The sequence below is a fragment of the Histomonas meleagridis genome (genome assembly GCF_020186115.1).
Source record: "Histomonas meleagridis strain 2922-C6/04-10x chromosome Unknown contig_51, whole genome shotgun sequence".
NCBI lineage: Eukaryota > Parabasalia > Tritrichomonadida > Dientamoebidae > Histomonas > Histomonas meleagridis.
Genome location: NW_027150894.1, coordinates 1,404,998 through 1,426,357, shown reverse-complemented (window position 1 = coordinate 1,426,357; position 21,360 = coordinate 1,404,998). Strand labels below are relative to the sequence as shown.

Below are 21,360 nucleotides of genomic sequence, written 5' to 3'. Positions count from 1 at the left end.
TACTATACTTTATACATATTTTCCAATTTTATTCCAAGTAATGTTAAATTGTTCAGAATATACTGTTGAATTTACTTCATATAATTATGAAAATAATTTACAAGATATTAATGAATATATGGCATTATGTGTAATATTAACTATAGTATTAGTATCATTACCATTTATTTATATTGTATATCATTTATCTTCACAATTTGATTCAGTAGCACAATCATTTATATCATTTCCTAATACTGAAATACGTAATGTAATTAATCAATTTGGTAGTGATGATAAAACTAATGATGATTTAACACATATTTCTAAATTTAATCATGGAGCTAATCAAAAGACTCATAATTATATTTTAATAATGATAATATTTTTGTTTTCATTTATTGGTATTTTGGTATGTACATTAATAATACATTATTATTCAATATTATTTACAAGTTCTGCAGTAACAGTAGGTAATTTAATATCAACGTTATATATGCCTTTTACTTTTATGTTAAATGGATTATATGCACTTGATCGATTATCACAAATAGATATATATCCATTATTAGATCAATCGCCTACTAATAGATCATATTTTTATCTTAATGCTAATACTTATTTACAATATTCAGTTTCATATTTCTCAAGTAGTGTATGGAGTGATATTGCAGGTATTAATATATTTTATCAAGCTACTGATGAACAATTAAAAATGTTTCCAACATTTGATGATGTTTTTTCACCAGATAATGCATTTTTATCTATTAAATCACCATTTGAAAACATTGCATCATCGAAATTCTCGGAAAGTATTGACTTAATATTAATGCAAGCATTAACATTCTTAGGTAATCATGCAGATGGTAAATTAAATCCAGTTACAGTTAATGATGAAGAATATTTATCATTAGTTTATTTAGATATATCATTTATGATGGAATATCGTATTAATCCATATATATATTTAGTTAAGAATTATACTAATGATGAAATCCAAAAATATGATTCGATTAATAATATCTTATTAATTGTAGCTATAGTTTGGAGTGTATTAACATGTATATTAATTATAATATATTATGTTTTACAAAGATTTAAAATGAATATGGGATTAAAGTTTTATTTATATTTTTCACCTGAACAAATTTCTCGTAATCAAAATGCTATTACATTAATCGAAACAGGCAAAAAAGTTAAAGAAAGATTAAGAAATGGTTATGGTAATGCAGAATTTATACTTAAGAAACTTAAGAAAGGTGTTGTCATCATTAACAAAGAATTTGTAATTGTTGATTATAATGATGCATTTATGAACTTATTCCAAAATTATGATAACTTCGATAAAATAGAAGGAATGTATATAAATGATTTAATAGTTCAAGAAGAAAATGATGATTCATGGGGAAAACTTTTGCAACATATTGATGAAGCATTAAATGGTAAACGATCACCGCAATTTACTGAAAACATTTCCATCAAAATGAAAACAGGTGAAACTGGACATTTCATTTGTAACATTTCTTGTCTAACACCAGATCGCGCTGCGAATGTTGATCATGAATATATGGACATAGAATCAATTGCAATTGTGTTTTCGGATTGTACTGAAATCTTCATGAGAAATAGAATACTTCAACATGAACAAGCGCAAATTACTGCAATGTTATCGAAAGTATTACCTGAGAAATTAATTAATAATTTAGAACAAGAAAATGATATAATTTCATTCATTGTTCAAAGTGTGACTATTGGTCAAATTTCAATTATTCCAAAAATTAATGATAATGAGAATTTTGATCCGTTTGTATTCTATGATAACGTATTTAATACTTTTGACGAAGAAATACAAAAATATGATTTACTTTGTAAATCAAATTCATTTAATCATACTTACACTTTCATCGGCGGTTTGTTCTCTGAAATTAATAAGCCCGATAGACACGCTGAAGAGTCAATTAGATTTTGTATCGATTTGTTGTCTCAAATTAAGAAGACCTCTGAAAAAGTGGGAATTGAATACGATCTGAAAATTGGGGTGCACACGGGGGGCCCCATTGTGGCAGGTGTAATGAGTTTCTCAAGACCATCTTTACAAGTTATTGGATCAGTAATGGATATGACATTACAAATGATGGTGACAGGTCATGTTAATAATATTCATATTACAAGAGCTGTATATGAATTGGTGTTCTCTGCTGGATTTAATGTACAGGAATTGGGTGAAACTAAAATTAGAGACGGAAAATCAATTCCAACTTATACTATTATCCCACAGACAATTTAAATGTCAATTATTTGACAACAATAGAATTTTAATTTGATTATAAAATGATACGCAATAATTTTTTGTTTTTATGATTCGTTTGTAGTTTATTGTGGCAATGGAATATTTTAATATATTATTTTTTGATTCTTTGCTTAAGAAATTTAATGTTTTAGTATTGACTACTTTATGTGTATCATTAACGTGCTTTTATTGTTTCGAAAAAAATGCCACCAAATGCCTCAAGAAATCGCAGAATTTATCCAATGGCAAATCAAATATAAAATGTTTAATATCAATGCAAAACATGTTTTTCTTCAATTTTTGATGTTTTATTATGATATTTGGTATTTATTTAAAAAAAATGAAACAGCACTTCATTGGGCATCACGCCATGGTTATACTGAAATCGTAAAAGCACTTCTTGCACAACCAGGAATTGATATTAATTCTGAAACTGATATATTTTGATATTAATTAAAAAATGTTATAATAATTTGGAGTTTTAGGATTATAATTGGAAATTATTTAAAATATTTAAAACGGCACTTATTAAAGCATCTGAAAATGGTCATACAGAAATAGTTCAATTACTTCTTGAACAAAAAGGAATTGATATTAATGCTAAAGATATTTATTTGTTTTATTTAGAATATATTTTAATAATTTGGAAATTCAAAATAATATTTAGAAATTATTTAAATTATAGTGGACAGCACTTATATCAGCATCTTTTAGCGGAAATACAGAAATAGTTCAATTACTTCTTGAACAAAAAGGAATTGATATTAATGCTAAAGATATTTATTTATTTTATTTTGTATTTATTTTAATCATTTTGGATTTCAAAATAATATTAGGAAATTATTTAAATTATTTCGGACAGCACTTATGTATGCATCTTATAAAGGTCGTATAGAAATAGTTAAATTACTTCTTGAACAAGAAGGAATTGATATTAATGCTAAAGATATTTATTTGTTTTATTTAAAATTTATTTTAATAATTTGATATTTCAAAATAATATTTGGAAATTATTTAAATTATTTTGGACAGCACTTATGAAAGCATCTAGAAATGGTTACAAAGAAATTGTTATATTACTTCTTGAACATGAAAAAATTGATATTAATGCTAAAAACATTATTTTATTTTATATGATATTTATTTTAATAATATAAAATTTCATGATAATATTTGGAAATTATTTAAAATATTTCAAACAGCACTTATCATAGCATCAGAAAAAGGTTATACAGAAATAGTTAAATTACTTCTTGAACAAGAAAAAATTGATGCAAAAGTTAAAGATATTTATTTGTTATATATATTTTTTATTTTAATAATTTAATATTTCAAAATAATATTTGGAAATTATTTAAAATATTTAAGACAGCACTTATGCATGCAATTGAAAACAACGAAATTGATGTAATTCATTTATTTATGAGTAAATCAGGAGAAGCTTGTACTGACATCAAAAAATATTATAAGTCATAACAAAGCACAACTGATATTTAATTTTTTAAAATAAACATTTTTTCATATTTGATTCTATACTTCATTCAAAAAATGCTTTTATATAAATTTATAATGAATTAATGAATTTTCCAATAATATACACATTATTATGATTGTACTTGAAAGTGAACAAGAGTGTCAATTCTTGGATCAAATCCTGAATAATCTACAAATTAGTAATAGAGTTAATTAAAACAAACACAAAGAGTTAAATCCAATGTTTACTAATTTCTTTATTTTATTCTTCCTCATTTTCATTTGTATATTTTATCATTAATTCATTGAAAATCTTTTTAGGTATATCCCTATGAGCTGCTTTTATAATCTTTTTCCAATTTTCCATTTTATTCGATTCTCCGATATTTTCCAACAATTTCAAAATTTCATTTCTTTCATCGATTTTCAAAATTTTCTTACGGTGAATCTTCAACACAATATACGCCACAGATACTAAAAACCTCAGTCCGTTCAACATAAATCCTTCCAATATCCTTATCAAGAATGTTCTTGATAAATGTACAGATTGGAAAGCAGTCAAAAACCATTTTTTAGTTACATCACATAAATCGATATCTTTTCCATCCAAATAATCCATAAGTTCATTATAATCTTTTCGAAGTAATTCTTTAAGTACATTATTTAATATTATAATTCTTCGTGACCCACACATGAAGAAATGTTTATATAATATTTTCGGATTATTTAAAATGCCAATCATAGAATAAAACGCATTTTCTTCATCCATATATTTAACAAATATGGATGCAACATATAATAACTCACAATAATAACACATCTCATGCTTGAAATATTGCATAACACTATACATAACATTACATAACGAATGCTTAAAGTCATCACTCATTTCTTGATAATTTAAAATGGGTAATGTGATCTCATTACAATCTTTTCGAATGTCAATATAACAGTCAAGTGACGGCATCAAAAGATAATCATTAATCGTCTTATTAGAATGCCTCTTCCGAATTGTTCCGTGAGAGAGAATAAGCCAAACATCACTTCGTACTTCGCCTGGGATTCCGCGGCGTACAAAGTGTCCGATTTTTTGCTTTTTGTGCGGATTCGTCTTGTACCGCTCCAGAACTCCCTCCCAGATCTCAAGAAGCGGCTGGTTCGGCGACTCGGCGCGATTAGTTGGCGGAGGAGGCGGAACTTCTGGCGGAGGAAGCGCGGCCATGATGGACTCGGGCGTGACAGTGCCGGGCGGCGGGGGCTGGACTTCTGGAGGAGGAAGCGAAGCCATGATTTCGTCGGCGGTCGGCTTGTGTTCTGATGGCGGAGGAGGCTGAGTTTCGGGTGGAGGAAGTGACGCCATGATTTCATCGGGAGACAATTTCGGTTCGGGTGGTGGAGGAGCAGTGGCAGGCGGTGGAATGCTGGCCATGATCTCGTCAGGGGATAGCTTTGGTTCGGGTGGTGGAGGCTGGATTTCGGGAGGTGGAAGTGATGCCATGATTTCATCGGGAGTAAGAGTGGCTGATTGGTTTTGTTGAGATGGAGGGCACTCATTGGGTGGGGGTGGAGGACTGTTGGGAGGTGGGAAAAATGCTAACACACGGGATGAATCTGAAGATGTACTGGAAGGGCGTGTGGGTGAAAGAAATTCGGGATTTATATTGGAAAATTGAACTTTGCTCTTTTTTTCACTGTTTTCATTGGCGGATTTGGAAGCATTATCTGACTTAATAGCTGAAGACGTGGAAGTTTCTTCCCAAAAGTCAGAGTCTGACTCATCAGATGAGAAAGGGGTTTCTTTGTCAACTTTGGAGTCTGTTGAAAGTTCTTCATATAAAGATGTGGCATCATCAAAAAATAATCGAGGTCGTTGAGGAACATCTGGAATTTGAGGTACAACAACGTCTACTTCGTTTTGGATATTGTTTTCATTTGTAGAATTATTTTCATCCATTTTTGGTGATAATTTTTTAGGTGTTTGAATTCAAAATTTGGGTTTGAATAAAACCGTAAAGATTAGGCAAAAAAGCTTTTGTTTTACACATCACCCCTCAGAAAAGTCAAAAGTGCTGTTGTAACAAGGACAAGAATTCCAAAAATCTTAATTAATAAATTTTATATCTTTTTGCTAATTATACATAACATTCATTATTAATGGATACCATAATAAGATGTTTTTGATATATTAATTATTAATGAAAATATTTCTGTTTTTTGGAATTACAGGTCTCTCACAAAATCGTCACTTTTTAACTTTCGCATTTAAGCGTTGATGTTAATGTCATAAAAAATAAATAGCCTCTTGCCATATTAAAATTCGAATGCAATAAAACATTGCTCAATGTTTATAATCAGTTTTTTATATGCATCCTTTGAAAATGTGCATCTTGTTCAGCGTCATTTCATTGGAACGTTTAGAATATTTACATTAAAAGTGTCATGTTTATAACGGCTTTTTACAAAAAGTGTCACTGTTTCGTATTGTTAGCAAATATTTAAACAATGCATTTTGTTTTTTGTTTAGAAACTTAAGAACATTAAAATCTATTGATTAAATAATGCTGAAATATTATTTATGAAGCTTAAAAGTCAATAAGTTTAATTACACATTTCTTAATATTGAGATGAGTTTCTGCAAACTTCTGTTTTGTAAGTTACATCTTTATAATAAATTCGTCAAATAAATCAAAAATTTATTATGAAAATCAAAGCACATCTTATGTTACTTAAGTTTTAAATACATAATTTTACAGGAAACAATCATTATAAAATTCAAACTGTTATTTCAAAAATAAAACATTAAATTAAGCATAAAAAACATTTTAATAAACATCTAAGAAATCAAAACCATAATTGAAATTTGCAAATTGTTCTTCATCACTTTGTGTAAATTCATAACCATCATCTGGTTGGAAGAAACCATTTGTTTCATCAAATTGTTCTTCTGTTTGTTGTGGAATATCATTTTCAAAGTATGAAGCGAATAATGCTTGACAATGATATGCTTCTTCTTTATTTATTCTACTTGTCCATTGTCTCATTTCAGCACAATTTCCTTTCATAAATGGAAACAATTTCACTAATTCTGTTCCATGTTTTGTTGTGATTGATGAATTTTTATATCCAAGATTTAAAAGCCCGCTGTTAATAGATGATTTGCATTTACCAATTAACTTAGATAAATTTCTATTACATATAGCTATTCCATCTGATATCCATATAATACCACAAACTAATGAACGAATAGCATCATTTCCATCATGTTGAAAAACATATTTTTTAATTGAATCAAGCATTATTTGAAAATGATTTTTCAATTTTTCTTTTGTTGCACGTGAGGACAATGGTTCAATTTCTTCTTTGAGTTTTATATAATCATTTTGTTCTTTTTCAGATAATAAACTCCAATAAGCTGGAAGATCTTCATTTTGAAATTGGTTTAACATTGATTCAAGTGAACTCAAAATCCTTTTTAATGCAATTTAAATCGATTTATATGAAAAAGTTATATCCAAGCATTTAATGACTTGTTGCTAATGTCAACCGTAATTTTGAATACTTTGCATTCAATATTTGACATAATTATAAAACGGTTATGACGCCAGGCGTCATCATCATCATGATTTGTTACATGTCGAAATGCCATAGAATTTCTTCTGTTTGAGTTACAGTTGCTGGCCGCCTCTATTAAAAAGTGAAAACAAAGTGAAATGAAGATCAAAGCATCAAAACCGACCAATTGGGATATTTATGATGAAAAAATATTTTTATTTTTCAAGCGTATATTACATATTAATTCTTAGAATGTGACAAATTTTGATAATTTAAACAACAAAACAAAAAAAAAAAAAAAAAAAGAAAAATAAAAATAAAAAAAAATCAAATACAAAATATTAATAATTAATATATTTAATTACATTAATTCCATGTTTATAAATAATATGAATATTAAAATTAATTAAATCAAAAAAAAATATTTTTTTATTAATTTGAAAATATATTTTCCACAACATCACAAACAAAAACATTTTTAATTAAAAAAAAATGCGAAAATATTATATATATATCGATCGTACTTTAATCAATATTATAATTATGCATCTGAGACGTTTTCAGCGTTGAATTCATCATTTGGGTTACCGTCCTGGAACGATGAAATAATCACTGATTTTCTCATTCTTATAAACCATTTCATACACGTATCATTATCTGTTGTTTTGAAGTAAACCTTTTTCACGTTTGGTATCATATTTGGAATACCTTTTTCGAAGCAAACATTTTGTATTTGTGATCCAGTTGTTGTTACCAAAATTACATTATCTGAACCTTTTTCCATAGTTACTTCAACTTCGGTCAATTGTATCATTCCTTGCGGCTGATCTTTACTTAGTTGTGAATCATCTTTGAAATAATACATACATGAATTCGCTAAGACGAAATATTTCTTCGAAAACTTTGTGAACTTTTTGGCCATTTTAACTTGTAAATAACCTTTAAGTGAAGGTGCTGATAATGCCATAAATTCATTTGATGAATTCGAGAATTTAAATGGATTCTCTTTAAGTGCATTATACATCTTCGTTAATTCTTCATCACTAATGTCGTCATTATTTAATGAGCCTTTAGTGTTCTTAATAAATTGTTGACATGTCATTCGTCGTTGAACATTCGGATTATGTAAATCAGAATTTAACATAATTAACGCAAATGATAATATGTATGGATTTTCATCATTATTAAACGCGCCTGGATTTTGTTCCATATAACATTGTGAAAATGCTTGCACAACGCGATCTATTTGTTGTGCTTCGCCTGGTAAATATAATGGTCCACTTAATGAACGACGCATCGCTTCAATGAAATCAGTCTTAAGATCAATAGCATTAAAGAACGCATGTAATATTTCGCCATTTTCTTTTCGTGATAAATAATCACCAATAACTTCTCCGACTAATCCTTCAACATGATGCATTAAATATGCAATCGATTCTGGTGATTCATCTTTATCAAAGAACTTACATAATTGGCCAATGTTCTTCTTAGGATTAGAATTAAATTGATATACAACTTCAATTTCAGCATCTTCTTTTTCGATTTCGCCATATATCTCTTCAAGACGTTCATCTGATTGCGTTTTACTTTTCTTCGTCGATATGATTTTGTTTTCGCCTGATGGGGGTTGCGATTGTGGTGGAAACATTGAAACTGAACGTGTATCGCGTTTAAGTTTCGACTTCGTCATGTCATCTTCATGACGTTGTTCAATGAATGATTGATGTGACTTAGAGTTCTTAATATTTCGTGCATTCTTCTTTTCATCATCAGCGGATACTTCTGCGGATGACGTATCAGATAAGCGAACTTTTCCGCCACGCTTAGGCGGACGCTTCTTGGAAAGCCTCTTCTCGGAGACACTGTCTTCTTCGCCTTTAGGTAATGGTGGCTTCTTGGCACGCTGCGACTTCTTGGATGTGGACTCTTCTTCATCACGGTTTTTGAAGGATTTGCTTTCTTCTTCGTTCTCAGAACTGTTCTTTTGTGACTTCTTGGATTTGGATTTGGAATTGGTCTTCTTGGGAGCTTTCTTAGCTTTGGGTTTGGAGTTGTCTTCGTTATCTTCTTCGTTGTCAGATGTCTTCTTCGGAGCTTTCTTTCCCTTAGGCTTAACTGCTTCTTCGTCATCTTCTTCAACCTTTTCTTTGGACTCGGACTTCTTTGGAGCCTTCTTTGGTTTTGGTTTAACCTTTTCTTCATTATCTTCGTCATCATCAGACGCCTTCTTTGGCGCTTTCTTTCCCTTCGGCTTAACTGCTTCTTCTTCTTTGGCTTCGGATTTCTTTGATGCTTTCTTTGGCTTCTTAACTTTTTCTTCGTTTTCTTCATCATCACCGTCAGATGTCTTCTTTGGTGCTTTCTTTCCTTTAGGCTTAGCTTCTTCATTATCTTCTTCTACTTTTTCTTTGGAGTCAGATTTCTTTGGTGCCTTCTTTGGCTTCTTAACTTTTTCTTCGTTTTCTTCCTCGACATTTTCTTTAGATTCGGACTTCTTTGGCGTCTTCTTTCCTTTCGGCTTAGCTTCTTCATTGTCCTCATTATCTGATGTCTTCTTCGGTGCCTTCTTTGGCTTCTTGACTTTTTCTTCGTTTTCTTCCTCGACATTTTCTTTAGATTCGGATTTCTTTGGCGTCTTCTTTCCTTTCGGCTTAGCTTCTTCATTGTCCTCATTATCTGATGTCTTCTTCGGTGCCTTCTTTGGCTTCTTAACTTTTTCTTCGTTTTCTTCCTCGACATTTTCTTTAGATTCGGACTTCTTTGGCGTCTTCTTTCCTTTCGGCTTAGCTTCTTCATTGTCCTCATTATCTGATGTCTTCTTCGGTGCCTTCTTTGGCTTCTTAACTTTTTCTTCGTTTTCTTCCTCGACATTTTCTTTAGATTCGGATTTCTTTGGCGTCTTCTTTCCTTTCGGCTTAGCTTCTTCATTGTCCTCATTATCTGATGTCTTCTTCGGTGCCTTCTTTGGCTTCTTAACTTTTTCTTCGTTTTCTTCCCTCGACATTTTCTTTAGATTCGGATTGCTTTGGCGTCTTCTTTCCTTTCGGCTTAGCTTCTTCATTGTCCCTCATTATCTGATGTCTTCTTCGGTGCCTTCTTTGGCTTCTTAACTTTTTCTTCGTTTTCTTCCTCGACATTTTCTTTAGATTCGGACTTCTTTGGCGTCTTCTTTCCTTTCGGCTTAGCTTCTTCATTGTCCTCATTGTCTGATGTCTTCTTAGATACCTTCTTTGGCTTAGATTTAGCTTTATCTTCGTTTTCTTCCTCTATCTTTTCTTTAGATTCGGACTTCTTCGGCGTCTTCTTTTCTTTCTTTTTAGCTTCTTCGTTATCAGCTTCCTTGGACTTCTTTGGAGTCTTTAATTTCTTCTTATCTTCTTCATCAGTTTCTGTGTCAGATGATTTCTTTGATTTGTATTTGGCTTCTTCGTCATCTTCATCAGCCTTTGCTTTGGAATCAGATTTCTTTGATTTAACTTCGATTTTGCCTTTTGAACTAGATTTGTCGAGTTTCTTTCCCTTTGGCTTGCTTTGTTCTTCATCAGAATCGGTTTCAGAGAAGTCGTCCTCTTCCATGTAAGAATCTTCGGATTCTTCTTCTTTTGCTTTGCCTTTTTTGGCTGCCTTTTTGTTACTGCCCTTGCCTTTTTGCTTTTTGTTAATTTGTTCACGGAAACCTGCACGATATGGAGGAAGAGGTAAATCATTATTTACACGAATTGGGGATATTACATTTTTTAGATATGTAGGTACAGGCGCACCTTTTTCATCTTCGGAACTTTCTGTTTCAGCTTGGGGAGTTGATGAAGGTGGTCGTACTGGTGGTGGTCGTGTTGGAGGAGGGCGCGCTGGTGGTGGACGCACTGGTGGTGGAGTTGCCTTTGGAGGAGCTTTCTTGTTTGTATTCGGTTGCTCTTGCTCGCTCATTCTTTAATAGAAAACCCTTTATCGGATAGAAGTCGATATTGAATCGAATCAATTCAAATATTGGTGGTTACCCAGTTGAATAAAATAACTTTTTCAAAAAATTAGAAAAAGATAAATTCTGGCGCCTCTATTTAGAGATAAATTTCGAGGCGATTTTTTGCAAAACATATACATTTTACGTCAACTCAGTCATAACAAAACGCTTGGTGAGTTCAATAATGGCGATGCAGGAATACATCAAAAAAATTTAACAATAACAAATTTTAATTAATTTATGATATAGAAAATAATTAAAATTCAAGCCATAATTTGTGCGTGCGGCTTCACCAGAGTGAATGTGCTTTTACTTTTCATTTGATTAAGTTATCCACGAGGATAATATCAATTAAGAGATACTTTCACCTTAAAAAAACATAGTGTATCTAATGATGGATTCTAATATCGGAAAAGCATTTTTGACTTTTTAAGGTTTTGGGAGGAAAGTTAAAACCAGTTTTTTTGCAATATGGGTGTCAGTTTTTTAAAAAAGCGATAGCCATTTTTAACTCAAACAAATTGCGGCAAAGTTTCTCAAAAAGCCAAAACTCGCTTTCAATTTACACCTCAAAAAAATAACCTCATCACATGTGACTTTTTTGCGTTTCAACAACAAAAATTTTCATCTAAACATGTTGTTTTAACTTTCTCAGTATGTGCGCTGAAGTTTTTTTTATGAGTCATTCAGAATTTGTTTCATCCTAAGGATAATAACTAAGATTACTATCAATTTTTTTCTTAAATATTTAAAACCATTAAATTCTGAGATAAAAAGTGCATTCAGCTTACTTGTTAAAAAATGCATTCAAAATTTTAATTTTCAAAAAAACTTGAATTTTTGATTTTGATAAATCCTCGATTTGAGTAAGAGTCAAATATGTTGGAAAACTAGTTAAATTAGCTTGCTAACTTTTGCAAAACTTTTTTTTGTGAAAGTTTTGATTCATGGAAATATTTAAACGTGCAAATTATCAGAAAAGTGACAAGTAATGCTTCTGGGAAAAGGCATAGAATCATTTCGCCAAGAAAAAGAGAAAAACATTGAACAAAAAGACTCTGGTGAAAGTAACTTTGAAAATATGCGCGAATTTTTTGCAACCATTTATGATGAATGGGAAAAATTATCAAATGATGAACAACAACAATATACCAACAAAACTCCAGATCCTTCTTCAAAAAACAGTAATTCCTCACTTCCCAAAAAAATCGCTTTTCCTTCTTTTGATTTTATAATTTCAAAGGATAAAAATAAATCAAATAATTTTGATATGAATTCTTCTTTAGAGTTTGGATCATTTACACCAAGCACCTCACCAGAGTGGCCGCAATCATTCAGCTTTGGGCGACAACCATCTGAAAATCACGATAATAATTTTTCGAGATCAAAATTAAAGAAAAAGTTCTTACGGCATGAAACCCATCACAAAAAAGCAAAGAAGGATCCTCCCCAAGATGACAATAAGCAAGGGTTAGAGAAAATAATTGAAAATGTGGTTCCTGATCTTGATGCAGAAGATGTTTCAAAACTGGTTAAAGAGCTCGAAAACACCACGTCGAACATAGTGAAGACAATGCCACCTCCATTTTATTATATTCCAGGATATTATTATGTTCCATGCATTGCGTGTGTTCCAACAACAAACACTAATGCAAATCCTCCATACAATCAAATGTGTAACCCCTATGGACAAATGTTTAGCCCTTATGGCCAAATGCCTTACCCTCAAATGATATTTCCTCCACAACAAAATATTTTTCCACGTTAAATAAAATCAGCATTTTTTCCATTTTTTATATCAAAATTAAAACGCGTTCTGTTTTGTACTGAATCATTAAAAATAGCATTAGTTTTATATGTAGAATATAAATTGAATTGCAATTTTCAAGACATGTTAATGCCTATTAGGTTGAATTATGATGATGAAATAATTCAAAATACATCATATGATAAAATGTACACAAAAACTCATTATTATTTAGCGTCTTTTCTTTTTTACAGGTTCGTTAATAAAATAAGAAAATATTGAGACCTTTATTGTAAGTCTATTCTTAACAATAGAAATTATCTCAAATATAGTAATATATCTTATAAGATTATTGTATACATTTCCCTTTATCAACCAAACAAATTGTTGCAAGCAGATAATGATTAACAAAATTTTAAATACAACATAAATATATGTAAAGTGGTTGCAGAAAGGTTTCCCAAACACCTCAGTTTTTGAATATAAATCCGATGATTTTTCATTCATTCGATTCTATCGTTGGGAAACCTTTCTGCAACCACTTTAGATTAAATTCTGGATGAAAAAATTTGAATAAAACCTAAAAATATTGATTACACATTTATAAATAGAATGAAGTATGAAACAGATTCATTCAAATATGATTACAAGGAATCCAAATAAAATTGAAAATGTGGCTGAATTCCTTTTCATTATTACAACCAGAAAAAAAAATTGTTTTTATTAAACTCTTTGCCGAGACTGCGTTTGTAGACATATTGGCATATACGCATATGCATATTGTGGAAACTGTTGTACATCATATAAAGGATAAAATGGATATACGGGCATTGGCATCCCGTATGTATATGTGACAACAAATGGGTAAGGAATATATACTATGGAAAGAGGAGAACATAAATTTTGTTGTATTGCATTTGTATTAACTTTTGCGAAATGTGATTTTTCATTTGGTGAAACATTTGACTTATAGAATGAATATGAAATAGGAGGAGAAGTGGTCAATTGCGGTGAAACCTTAATGGGATTTGTTGTTATTTTCTGTATCATTAATAATAATGCATGAAAATCCATTTGTTGGAGATGTTGTTGTTTTAGTTATTTTTGAATTATTGTTTGTATTATTATTTGTTCCAAATGATGTTATAGGTGGTGGTGCTACTGTTAATGGTTTATTTGTGTTATTATTATTTACAAATGATGTTATAGGTGGTGGTGCTACTGTTACTGGTTTATTTGTGTTATTATTATTTACAAATGATGTTATAGGTGGTGGTGCTACTGTTAATGGTTTATTTGTGTTATTATTATTTGTTACAAATGATGTTATAGGTGGTGGTGCTACTGTTAATGGTTTATTCGTGTTATTATTCGTATTATTATTATTTACAAATGATGTTATAGGTGGTGGTGCTACTGTTAATGGTTTATTTGTGTTATTATTATTTGTTACAAATGATGTTATAGGTGGTGGTGCTACTGTTAATGGTTTATTCGTGTTATTATTTGTGTTATTATTATTTGTTACAAATGATGTTATAGGTGGTGGTGCTACTGTTAATGGTTTATTCGTGTTATTATTTGTGTTATTATTATTTGTTACAAATGATGTTATAGGTGGTGGTGCTACTGTTAATGGTTTATTCGTGTTATTATTTGTGTTATTATTATTTGTTACAAATGATGTTATAGGTGGTGGTGCTACTGTTAATGGTTTATTCGTGTTATTATTCGTATTATTATTATTTACAAATGATGTTATAGGTGGTGGTGCTACTGTTAATGGTTTATTTGTGCTATTATTATTATTTACAAATGATGTTATAGGTGGTGGTGCTACTGTTAATGGTTTATTTGTGTTATTATTATTTGTTACATATGATGTTATAGGTGGCGGTGCTACTGTTAATGGTTTATTCGTGTTATTATTTGTGTTATTATTTGTTACAAATGATGTTATAGGTGGTGGTGCTACTGTTAATGGTTTATTCGTGTTATTATTTGTGTTATTATTATTTGTTACAAATGATGTTATAGGTGGTGGTGCTACTGTTAATGGTTTATTCGTGTTATTATTTGTGTTATTATTATTATTTACAAATGATGTTATAGGTGGTGGTGCTACTGTTAATGGTTTATTTGTGTTATTATTATTTGTTACATATGATGTTATAGGTGGCGGTGCTACTGTTAATGGTTTATTCGTGTTATTATTCGTGTTATTATTATTTGTTACAAATGATGTTATAGGTGGTGGTGCTACTGTTAATGGTTTATTCGTGTTATTATTCGTATTATTATTATTTACAAATGATGTTATAGGTGGTGGTGCTACTGTTACTGGTTTATTTGTGTTATTATTATTTACAAATGATGTTATAGGTGGTGGTGCTACTGTTAATGGTTTATTTGTGTTATTATTATTTGTTACAAATGATGTTATAGGTGGTGGTGCTACTGTTAATGGTTTATTCGTGTTATTATTTGTGTTATTATTATTTGTTACAAATGATGTTATAGGTGGTGGTGCTACTGTTAATGGTTTATTCGTGTTATTATTTGTGTTATTATTATTTGTTACAAATGATGTTATAGGTGGTGGTGCTACTGTTAATGGTTTATTCGTGTTATTATTTGTGTTATTATTATTTGTTACAAATGATGTTATAGGTGGTGGTGCTACTGTTAATGGTTTATTCGTGTTATTATTCGTATTATTATTATTTACAAATGATGTTATAGGTGGTGGTGCTACTGTTAATGGTTTATTCGTGTTATTATTCGTATTATTATTATTTACAAATGATGTTATAGGTGGTGGTGCTACTGTTAATGGTTTATTTGTGTTATTATTATTTGTTACAAATGATGTTATAGGTGGTGGTGCTACTGTTAATGGTTTATTCGTGTTATTATTTGTGTTATTATTATTTGTTACAAATGATGTTATAGGTGGTGGTGCTACTGTTAATGGTTTATTTGTGTTATTATTATTTGTTACAAATGATGTTATAGGTGGTGGTGCTACTGTTAATGGTTTATTCGTGTTATTATTTGTGTTATTATTATTATTTACAAATGATGTTATAGGTGGTGGTGCTACTGTTAATGGTTTATTCGTGTTATTATTTGTGTTATTATTATTATTTACAAATGATGTTATAGGTGGCGGTGCTACTGTTAATGGTTTATTCGTGTTATTATTATTTGTTACAAATGATGTTATAGGTGGTGGTGCTACTGTTAATGGTTTATTCGTGTTATTATTCGTATTATTATTATTTACAAATGATGTTATAGGTGGCGGTGCTACTGTTAATAATTTATTTGTGTTATTATTATTTGTTACAAATGATGTTATAGGTGGCGGTGCTACTGTTAATGGTTTATTCGTGTTATTATTTGTGTTATTATTATTTGTTACAAATGATGTTATAGGTGGTGGTGCTACTGTTAATGGTTTATTCGTGTTATTATTTGTGTTATTATTATTATTTACAAATGATGTTATAGGTGGTGGTGCTACTGTTAATGGTTTATTTGTGTTATTATTATTTGTTACAAATGATGTTATAGGTGGTGGTGCTACTGTTAATGGTTTATTCGTGTTATTATTTGTGTTATTATTATTTGTTACAAATGATGTTATAGGTGGTGGTGCTACTGTTAATGGTTTATTCGTGTTATTATTTGTGTTATTATTATTTACAAATGATGTTATAGGTGGTGGTGCTACTGTTAATGGTTTATTTGTGTTATTATTATTTGTTACATATGATGTTATAGGTGGCGGTGCTACTGTTAATGGTTTATTCGTGTTATTATTTGTGTTATTATTTGTTACAAATGATGTTATAGGTGGCGGTGCTACTGTTAATGGTTTATTCGTATTATTATTTGTGTTATTATTATTTTTTACAAATGATGTTATAGGTGGTGGTGCTACTGTTAATGGTTTATTCGTGTTATTATTTGTGTTATTATTATTTGTTACAAATGATGTTATAGGTGGCGGTGCTACTGTTAATGGTTTATTCGTGTTATTATTCGTATTATTATTATTATTTACAAATGATGTTATAGGTGGTGGTGCTACTGTTAATGGTTTATTCGTGTTATTATTATTATTTACAAATGATGTTATAGGTGGTGGTGCTACTGTTAATGGTTTATTTGTGTTATTATTATTTGTTACAAATGATGTTATAGGTGGTGGTGCTACTGTTAATGGTTTATTCGTGTTATTATTTGTGTTATTATTATTTGTTACAAATGATGTTATAGGTGGCGGTGCTACTGTTAATGGTTTATTCGTATTATTATTTGTGTTATTATTTGTTACAAATGATGTTATAGGTGGTGGTGCTACTGTTAATGGTTTATTCGTGTTATTATTTGTGTTATTATTATTTACAAATGATGTTATAGGTGGTGGTGCTACTGTTAATCGTTTGTTAGTATTATTGTTTGATGCAAATGATGAATTGAAAAATATTGTTCTACCAAAACCATTATCAATTGGTGATGTGTTTTTTCGTGCCGGATGATTGCTTTTATTATTCACTTTTTTCGAGTTTGGTGTAAGTTATTCGAAGAATTAATAAGGATCTTCCTAACTAATGCCACTTTTTGGATGATTATTATTAATTCAAAAAAATGAACTATCACAAATTTGTGCTCACAATTTCCAAAATTTTACAAAGAAGAATATATTTTCATAAATTAATGTAATCTATACACAATCATTTGTACTAATGTATTTACAATCATATTTTCATGAAACAGAACCCTTACTCTCTGATTCGTTGTTTAATTTTTTTTAAATTTAAATAACAACTTACATTTTATTAATTATTTAGAGAAGCAAAAGTGCCGAAGCTCCATCCAAATTTGAATTATTTGTTCTTAAACTAATTTCATTTGAAGGGTAACAACATTTTGAATAAATTTCATAACATATCAATGGTATATTTCCTACCAAAGTTATTATCAATACTTTCCACACGAACTCACCTGTTATCATGAAATTAACATCATAACCTTTTGGAATCACGAACACAGCCACCACATAAAACACGAAAGAAATTATTTCTGCAGCAATTGTTACTATATTAAAATGATTCAATTGAATTGCAATCAAAATCAATTCAATCAGCATCAAAGAAGTATAAGAAACAGATTGAATTCTTCGACTATCGACTCCAAGTTTAAACTTAAAAAGTTTAGTCACAAAGAAAATTATTATTAAACCATTATAAATACCAAGCCAAACCCAAATCAAAAATGTTTTCAAGGAGAAATATCTGCCTTTTTGACATTTTATATATAACTCAGGGAAAGATAATGCAGTATTTAAATCGACGAAATAATCAAAAACAAGACAAAACACAGGAAAACTCGTGAAAACAGTTGAGAATCCGACCATACTCCAATCATCATAAACCGGAGTTGGTATCGAATTAAAAAGAATGGAATAAATCGCTTGAACAATCGTCAACAAAATACTTCTATGAATAATAACTTGACTTAATCTTGACGAATGTCTATAACAATTCGATCCGTACCAAAACAACATCTTTTGCAAGTGCGAAAAGTTATTAATCGATACGTCAGCAGCTAAAGAAGCTTGTTTGCCTTCTTTACCTACAATGCCTATACCGATTGAAGCTGTTTGTATCATAGATACATCATTACCTCCATCGCCAATAGCACATGAAACTAAATCTTTATTTTGTTTCATGACCATTTTTACAACTTTCTCTTTCTGTGATGGAGAACAACGATTTATTACAATAGCAGATGAACGCATTGCTACTTTTATAAAGAAGTCAGGAACGACTTCAATATCTTGAAATTCTTTTCCTTCAATTACTAATGGTGGTACATAAGGACTATCGATATAACTTTGAAGTTCACTTAACGAATGTATTATTTTATAATCACAATCTCGTGAAAACAAACGTGATGATAATGCAATACATATTGCCGTTTCACATTTATCACCTGTTAACATCCATACTTTAATCTTTGCCGCTTTAAGTGCTTCAAGTGTTTCTGGAACTCCTTCTTGAAGTTTATCTTCAACACCTGTAACGCCTAATAATTCCATTGATTTCGATATCTTTTGGAAACTTTCTAAGATATTATTACTTCGATTAATGATCGAATGTGAAGCTTCTTTAAATTCTGTTAAAAATGTTTCGAGTTCTTCATCATTTAATTGCTTATATGCAAATACTAATGTTCGTAATCCATCTCGTGCAAGATTTCCTACAACTTCATCAAGCCATTCATTTGGTGGACACATTTTACTTACACTAACATCAGAACCTTTAATGAACAACAAATTTCCATATTTCGAATTATTTAAAACTATTCCCATATGACTCCAGACAGAAGAAAATGGTAATAATGCTAAAACGTTAAATCTTTCGATTGTTCCATCTTCAAGTTGAATCTCAATTAGATCATCAGTTCGATTTATAAGTTTGTATCCGATATTAGATACATGTTTAACTAATGCGATTTCATCTGGTGAAGAAGCTTGAAAACCTTCTTCAGTAACAGAGACATTATGACATAATGATAATGCTAAAAATGATAATGGACAAGGAGATACTTTAGTGTCTTTATCCGCAATTATATTATCATATTGAAGTTTCTTAAATTCCATTTCGTTTTGTGTTAATGTTCCTGTTTTATCAGTAAACAAAAAATGTATTCGACCTAATTCTTCTGCTAATGAAGAATTACGTAAAATCGCTCCTTCAATATCTTTATCTCTTTTAATTCTTAACACAAATACCATTTTAGCTAAATCCAAATTAACTCTCATAGAAATCGGTATTAAATATGAATATAATATCACATAACGTATAAATAAAACAATAAAATTGGATGAAAATCCATTAATAACAGTGGATATAAATGATAATAAAAATAATAATATAAATAATATTATGGAATACTTGTTCATGTCTTTTTCAATGTGATTACTTTTTATCGGTTGCGGTGACGCATTAAGTGATGACCTTGTTTCTGTACTTGTATATGTAACAACACCGATAATTTTACCACTAGCAACTACTGTATCACACCAAACTGTGGATTCAATGCCAATAGGATGATATGAGCCATCATAATACACTCGCCCTGAAAACTCATATATGTTTGGTTGTGGCTGCTCAACTTCAAAAATAATATTACCAAGATCAAATAGATTGGCGCAGTTTTGGGTAACCCCAAGTGATCGGCGTAGCTTCCAATCAGTTTCGCCATCAAGTTGATCTGTTTTAATGAATGCTGAGCCGACATCTTCGGAGGTTTTGAGGAGAATTAAATCGGCTGGAACCCTTTTGCCTGCTTCTACTTCAATTATATGTCCTACGCGAAGATCTTGAGACTTGATTTCAGTAGGCCCTTCTGAAGTGATTAAAGTATATTTCTGTGAATTAAGCTCATAATCACGTTTCATTACTTGTACTTCATCGCACATTTCTTTGATAAAGGAAATGACTAAAACAAAGAGTAAAGGTGAAACATACGAAAATAATAAACCAACTTGTAATGCTGGTATAAATTGTAATAAAGTTATTACTAGGTAAAAGAAGTTTGTAAAAAAACGAAATTGTTGGTAGAGGAATAATGGAATTAAGGTTAATATGGTGTATTTTTGATGAGATACTTTGTTGCTTCTGTATTTTTTTGTTGGAAGTAATGTAAAAACACGTGAGGCCATTTCTTCTTTGTCTGAATCAAACTTTTCAAAACTTCCGCTGTCTTCATCAAAACCTTCCATTCCAGAAAGACGAATTTTTCTAAAGTTTCTATAAAAAGTGTAAATCTGGGAACGGTTTTACTCGCTTTTCAAGGAAATCCTTTGGACATATAAAAGGTAGGATCCTACCTATAAAAATATTTTTTAAATTTTTAAACTTGATCTTCTCAAAAGGTATCGATCTTTTTGTTACATATTCTGAATTTATTGAGCTAGCAGTCATAAACCGCTCGGATGGGGGTTTTACTAAACTTCTATGCAAATTGATCGGCATGTGAATTGAGAAGGTTTGTTTGAAAAATAAACGGTTTATGGGGTCCCCCTATGATTCAGTTGATCCATGGAACCTGAACTAAATATATTGTGGATAAACTTTTTAAATTATATCCAAAAAACCATATCAACTTCATCATTTAATTATAACTTCTCCTTAAGCCCACGAAATTTTCATTCTTAAACCGAATAATGCTTCTATAACTGTTCGGTTATTAAAGAAATCTCAACCAAATATCGAATATCAAATACACCCACATTCTTCATCAATTGTAGATTTCGGTCTTTCATTTGTTTCGAATTTGATT

The 21,360-nt window shown here is 30.2% G+C and overlaps 6 protein-coding genes across 6 annotated transcripts; 2 read left to right on the top strand and 4 right to left on the bottom strand.

The window, feature by feature from the left end:
• Positions 1-490: 490 nt before the first annotated feature.
• Positions 491-2,266, top strand: GO595_007309 (Adenylate and Guanylate cyclase catalytic domain containing protein; the record flags this gene model as incomplete). Its single annotated transcript, XM_067920759.1, has 1 exon — positions 491-2,266. The coding sequence occupies one exon, from the start codon at positions 491-493 to the stop codon at positions 2,264-2,266; it is 1,776 nt and encodes a 591-aa protein (XP_067772828.1).
• A 1,738-nt stretch (positions 2,267-4,004) lies between these two features.
• GO595_007308 (TBC domain containing protein) lies at positions 4,005-5,696 on the bottom strand (the record flags this gene model as incomplete). The annotated part of the gene is made up of 1 exon (XM_067920758.1): positions 4,005-5,696. One exon carries the CDS (start codon positions 5,694-5,696, stop codon positions 4,005-4,007), a length of 1,692 nt encoding a protein of 563 aa, XP_067772827.1.
• A 2,139-nt stretch (positions 5,697-7,835) lies between these two features.
• Positions 7,836-10,298, bottom strand: GO595_007307 (Sec7 domain containing protein; the record flags this gene model as incomplete). Its single annotated transcript, XM_067920757.1, has 1 exon — positions 7,836-10,298. The coding sequence occupies one exon, from the start codon at positions 10,296-10,298 to the stop codon at positions 7,836-7,838; it is 2,463 nt and encodes an 820-aa protein (XP_067772826.1).
• A 53-nt stretch (positions 10,299-10,351) lies between these two features.
• Positions 10,352-11,221, bottom strand: GO595_007306 (uncharacterized protein; the record flags this gene model as incomplete). Its single annotated transcript, XM_067920756.1, has 1 exon — positions 10,352-11,221. The coding sequence occupies one exon, from the start codon at positions 11,219-11,221 to the stop codon at positions 10,352-10,354; it is 870 nt and encodes a 289-aa protein (XP_067772825.1).
• A 1,304-nt stretch (positions 11,222-12,525) lies between these two features.
• GO595_007305 (uncharacterized protein) lies at positions 12,526-13,023 on the top strand (the record flags this gene model as incomplete). The annotated part of the gene is made up of 1 exon (XM_067920755.1): positions 12,526-13,023. The coding sequence occupies one exon, from the start codon at positions 12,526-12,528 to the stop codon at positions 13,021-13,023; it is 498 nt and encodes a 165-aa protein (XP_067772824.1).
• A 997-nt stretch (positions 13,024-14,020) lies between these two features.
• GO595_007304 (phospholipid-translocating P-type ATPase) lies at positions 14,021-20,800 on the bottom strand (the record flags this gene model as incomplete). Its single annotated transcript, XM_067920754.1, has 2 exons — positions 14,021-17,501; positions 18,333-20,800. 2 exons carry the CDS (start codon positions 20,798-20,800, stop codon positions 14,021-14,023), a joined length of 5,949 nt encoding a protein of 1,982 aa, XP_067772823.1.
• Between the last annotated feature and the right edge of the window lie 560 nt (positions 20,801-21,360).